Raw genomic sequence first — 5,339 nt, 5'->3', positions numbered from 1 at the left:
ACAAAAGCTAGACAGTGGAAATAGAAGACAGAAGAATTCATACTTCATATGAATATAGGTGCTATGATCATTTCTTCATTTTACTGAGGAAGAAACTGAGACTCAGGTTAAGTAGTTTGCTCAAAGTCACAGAGCTAGTAAGTTGCAGAGCTGGAATTTGATTTCAGGCCTTCTGGCCCAGAATACATGTTCTTAGACATATCTCTATACTGTCACTGAAACACCTTTAAACTGACTAGACATTTGTGAACTGTCCAGGAAATACACCCATCACTTACAACTTATTTCTATGGTAAAGTAAATTTTGAGTTCCAGACATCTGACTCATGAAGAAATGTTGAAAGCACATGTTTTAATTTAGGAAACTGCCTGGACCTCCGTGGCCTATAAAAAAGCTGCACGTATTAGTGATATACCATTTAAGGGCACTGTAAATTCTGTGTAAAAAAAATTCTAGAATATTAATTACCATAAGTTCTTGGATCCTCCTTTTTTTGGATTTAATTATTCTGATGTGCAGCATTCCACATCTTATTAATTCATGCTGCCAACAAAATAAATGACTTAAGATTACTTTAAAAAGCAAGGCAAAATCCATTTATAAGAGAACTGTTCTTTAGGAATGGAGCCCTGGTGGTGTGACAGTTAAGCTCTTGGCTACTCACTGTAAGGTTGGAAGTTTGAACACACCCAGCTGCTTTATGGGAGAAAGGCCTAGCCATCTGCTTCTGTAAAGATTACAGTGGGGGGGGGGCACGGATTGGGGGGGGCACTGAGGGGACAGACACTATGTGGCAGTTCTACTCTCTCGCATGGGGTCACTATGACAGCACCTAACAACAACAGTATTTTGGAGAAATAAAAAGTTCACTGCTTAAAACATTATACCTGCTCCCGTGCTCTTGCTCCCTTGAGAAAATGTCTAAATCTTAACCTTCATCCCTGTGGGGCAAGAATTACTACCCCAATGTAGTATATTCCCTGGGTACTTGCACACACACACACAGAGTCATAGAGTGAGAGAGAAAACAGGAGTCCTGCAACAGTGTGTGAAACATTTTTTAAAAAAGGCACAGCATTTCCTTAGTGATTTAGGTGAAAATTTGGAAACCATCCTCTGATATCAAGTTTTAAAAATCACTTTTATTTTCTTTGGACTTATTGTAAAAGTTGTGTTTCAGTTATGCTTCACTTGAACATAACCTGCCTTGAATAGCTGAATTTCCAGAGTATAGACTTTTGTTCCCCAAAGGAGTAATGGATTTTGGATGTGTGTAAGACAAAGAGTTATTTCATTACTGAACTAGCTAACAATATATATACAATGGTGGGCCTGCTTTTAGAAAAGAAGAAAGCAAAAAGAACAAAGCTTTCTTACACCAGGGAGGCTACCAGTCTTTCCTTCTTCTTCTAAGAACCTACTTACTTTTAGATTTTCTCTCTTCTGGGTTTTCTTCAATCCCATGGATGCAATTCTTATGAATAAAAAATGTTAGCAGATTCTGCATGGAGCAATTTCCTCAGCCCAAAAGAGCTGGCTGTGTAAGAGCAAACCCTGGCGACTCCAGTATTCCTATAATGTTTCTATCCAAGTCCCATATTAATAGTTCATGAATTTAATAACATTCAGATATGTAATCATGAATTCACTCAACAAACATGTATTGAACCTGTTCTGTCTATAAGGTATTGGGCTAAATGGGAAGAACAAAAAGATGAGTCCTAAAGTAGTTCAAAATTAATTAATAAGACCTCAAGCCCATGCTGAAGGTATTCAGGCTTGTTGTTGTTGTTGTTATGTGCCGTCGAGTCGGCCCCGACTCATAGCGACCCCTCCTTGGGTTTCCGAGGCAGTATCACTACGGAAGTAAGATTGCCCAACCTTCCTTCCGAGGAGTGGCTGGTGGGTTTGAACCTCCAGCCGTCTGGTTAGCAGGCAAGTGTCTTAGCCACTATGCTAGCAGAGGTATTCAGGCTAGAGACAAGATAGTCACATAAAGAGTTAATTTCAATATAATGTGATCAGTGGTAAGATCCTGGTATGCCGAGTGTCTTAGGTATGGACTAAGGGCTGTGGAAACTTCACTGATATGTGGGAGGGTTGTCAGATCGGAGGGCACATCTAATCTAGGTCTTTAGTGAAGAGTAGAAGTTTTAGGGGAAGGGACATTTCAGTCACAGGAATACCACAAAGGAAAGCACTGAGATAGGAAAGTGTCTAGAATATCAGATGATCAATGAGAGGAAGTTCAAAGTAGCCAGGATTAGGATGTGTTTGTGGGAGGGTAGAAAGAGAGACTGAAGAATTAGGGTCAGACCACAAAGTACCAACTTTGGATTTTAACCTGCAAGCAATGTGAAATCACTAGAGATTTTCACACAGAAGCCATGACCAGACTTGCTTTGAGCATGATCTCTTTAGTAGCATGGAGAATTAAATGGCATAGGGTGAGACTCGTTGCAGGAAGACTAAAGAGGCAAGAGGATGATAGGAGTCTGAATTGAGGCAGTGTTATTGGGTTGGAGAAAAGCAGTCCTACCTCAGAGATATTCCAGAGGTGTAATTGAAAGGGTCTGGAAACATACATTGTAAAGATTTTAACACTTTTGTAGGTGCTAATATAAAAAAGGGACTTCCAAGTGTAGAGCACAAGACAATATTTTTTTTCTGCAATACCATTGCTTTCTTAAACATATACACTGTCAACTTACTAAAACACACAATATTTTATTTGTGGTATAAGAATTAAATTCCAAAGGCTTGTATTTCCTTATTTGTATTTCGCTTAAATTTGGAAAGAATTGTTCCTCAAAAAAAAAAGTACAGTTTAATGAAATGAATGTCTTATTTTATCTCATCATACATGTCTCGTGTTTCTGTGATACGTTCAAGTTGAACTTGCTGGAAAGCTGCTTATTTGAGGCTATAGAATGTCTTGAAGAATGGGTCTAATCCGAGTTTAGCTACCTATCTCTCCAGGCCTGTTTTCTTATTTATAAAACTCCTTGATCCCTAAAATGCCTTCTGATTAAAATTCTGCTATTCATTCCTCTCAGAACAGTGGCTGCCCTCAATTTTTATTTTATTTTATTTTTTTTAGTTTCAAAAGTAGACTTAAATTTTGCTGAAAGATGCTTCTTGGAAAATATATACATATTTTTCAACGCTTTTGAGAGTCATCAAGAGGACTGGAGCGTCATGCACATTTAAAACCTTACCATTCTGGGGCACAAAGGCACTCAGAGAAATGTACTTAAACCTTCGCAGGTTTAACTAAGTCTTACACTGAGTAAGTATAATGCTTGTTCAAAGAAATGTAGAGAGCTGAATGGGGTAACTATGACTGCAGAGAAATCAACAACACGCAAGTCAATTCTCGGTTCTCTTCCTTATGAAACTTGTATCTGTAAATGGAAATAGGGCTCTAGGTCTGAAAGACGAAAATGGGGAGGGGAAGTTTCTCTGCTTTCTTTGCTCCCTACCTGCTGGTCTGTCTGATTTCCTCTCCTGCTCTCCCAATCTGATAAGGAATTGATTCTCCCCCCTCCTTTCCACCCTCCCTCTGTCTGCCTGAGTAACAATGCTGTCCTAGTAAGTGATGCTGTCGGAGTCAGGAGACGGACACCGAGGAGGCACTGTCGCCGCCGCGGGGCCTGAGAGTCTTCATCAGCACGAGCGCCCGGCTCTGCCCTGGCTTCCTCCTCTCAGCCACAGCCCCGGCTGCTCCCACGGTTTCATGGTGTGCGGCGGCGGCTGCAGTTCGGCTTTGGCTCCCGCCTCTAGCTGCTCCGTCGCGAGCCGCGCTGCTCTCGCCTCCTCCCTTCCCGCTCAGCTCTGCCCGAGGCTGCGGGAGCAGCGGGAGATAGGCTAGGGGCGCCGCGGGGACACCGCGCCGCCGCGGCAGAGGAAGAGGCCGGCGGCCGGCTTCCCAGCGCTCGGATCGCTACCGGCGCGATGTCCACCAAGGTCAGGAAGTGCAAGGAGCAAGCGAGGGTGACCTTCCCCGCGCCCGAGGAGGAGGAGGAAGAAGAGGGCGAGGACGAGGGTGCAGAGCCTCAACGCCGCCGCCGGGGCTGGAGGGGCGTCAACGGGGGGCTCGAGGCGCGCTCAGCGACCTCCCAGCGGGAGCCGCCCCGCTACTGTCCTCCGCCCCTCTCCCCGGGGCCCGACATGTGAGTACCGGGCGGGCGGCGGGCCAGCTCCGCGACTTGCCCGGGGCCCCCACACCCTAACACGCACAGCCCGGCAGGTCGACTCCGGGCGACTTCATGAGGCAGACCTCCACCAGGGGCTCGCTCCCGCAGTCCTGCCCCATGGAGGGACTTGACGAGGGTCTGTGTCCCGGCTCGAACACACCCACAGACCGACAGACAGACGCCAGACACCCATCCCAGCGAGCAGATATTCCTTTCTCTACATCCGAAGACAGGCACACGGCAGCTACATAAACTGGCTACCCTCGGAAGACCGACCCTGGAGTCCCAGAGCTTACTCCGGGAGTCCCAGGCAGGGGAGGGGGGTGCACAGACGCAGGCTTGCACTTGAACCCTGAACTCCTCCCCTGCATCTCAGTGTGGAGCCACCCTGGGAACTAGTGCCCCACTGACGCTCCCAACCGCCGAAGGCTGGAGAGTGGGGAGAAGGGAGGGGACAAAGCGCGAAACGGGATTTGGGATAAAGGTTTGCCCAGACACCTCCTCTTCCTTTGATCCATTCACATTCCAGAGAAGGAAGGAATGGAAATCTCAGCGGGTCCCCTTGAGGAGGGAGTGGGCGCAAGGCGGCCCCAGGGCAGCTTTTGTGATAACTTTGTAAGCAGTTCCTCGGCAGCACAGAGTCTGTAGCTGTTGCTGCTGCTTTAAAGAAAAGTAGAGGTCAGTGTTCTAGAGTGTGTGAGAAAGAGCAACTTCTCTTAATTTCCTGATTTTCGAGGCAGCCTTTAATCAGCTGCGAGTCGCAGAGAGGGTAAGAAAGAGGATAATTAGTTAATCAGGGTGAATGCTCTGTGTTTCTCGTCACATACCTTAGACCCGCCGCGAGCCTACGTCTTTTTTAGGAAGAACGCACAGCCCTAGGTAGAGAACTTGGGGTCAGATGGTTACCGGTGGCTTTAAGTAGCAGAGCTTGGACCAAGGGTTAAAGCGCCCCCTGCTGCCTACAGGGCCCGAGGCAACAGGAGCGACCACAGTACTCACCGGGTCGCTTCCTGCTCTGCTAGCTCAGAGCTCTTGCCAGGCCCGTCCGGATTTGACTATGTTGTTGTTGTTGTTATGTGCCGTCGAGTCGGCCCCGACTCATAGCGACCCCCTCCTTGGGTTTTCGAGGCAGTATCACTACG

The 5,339-nt window shown here is 46.5% G+C and overlaps 1 protein-coding gene across 1 annotated transcript in view; it reads left to right on the top strand.

Annotated features, from left to right (window-relative positions):
- The first annotated feature begins 3,955 nt into the window (after positions 1 to 3,955).
- The window catches only part of TRPC3 (transient receptor potential cation channel subfamily C member 3), a 147,015-nt gene continuing 145,631 nt past the window's right edge, over positions 3,956 to 5,339 (top strand). The window contains exon 1 of the mRNA XM_007946449.1: positions 3,956 to 4,173. Within this exon, the coding sequence (XP_007944640.1) occupies positions 3,956 to 4,173 (218 nt within the window). The remainder of the gene's footprint in view (positions 4,174 to 5,339) is intronic.

The sequence above is a fragment of the Orycteropus afer genome, unplaced genomic scaffold (assembly GCF_000298275.1).
Source record: "Orycteropus afer afer isolate SDZICR_OR568_19922 unplaced genomic scaffold, OryAfe1.0 scaffold00162, whole genome shotgun sequence".
Classification (NCBI taxonomy): domain Eukaryota; kingdom Metazoa; phylum Chordata; class Mammalia; order Tubulidentata; family Orycteropodidae; genus Orycteropus; species Orycteropus afer.
The sequence above is the reverse complement of the archived record's forward strand: the minus strand, read 5'-3'. Positions and strand labels throughout refer to the sequence as shown.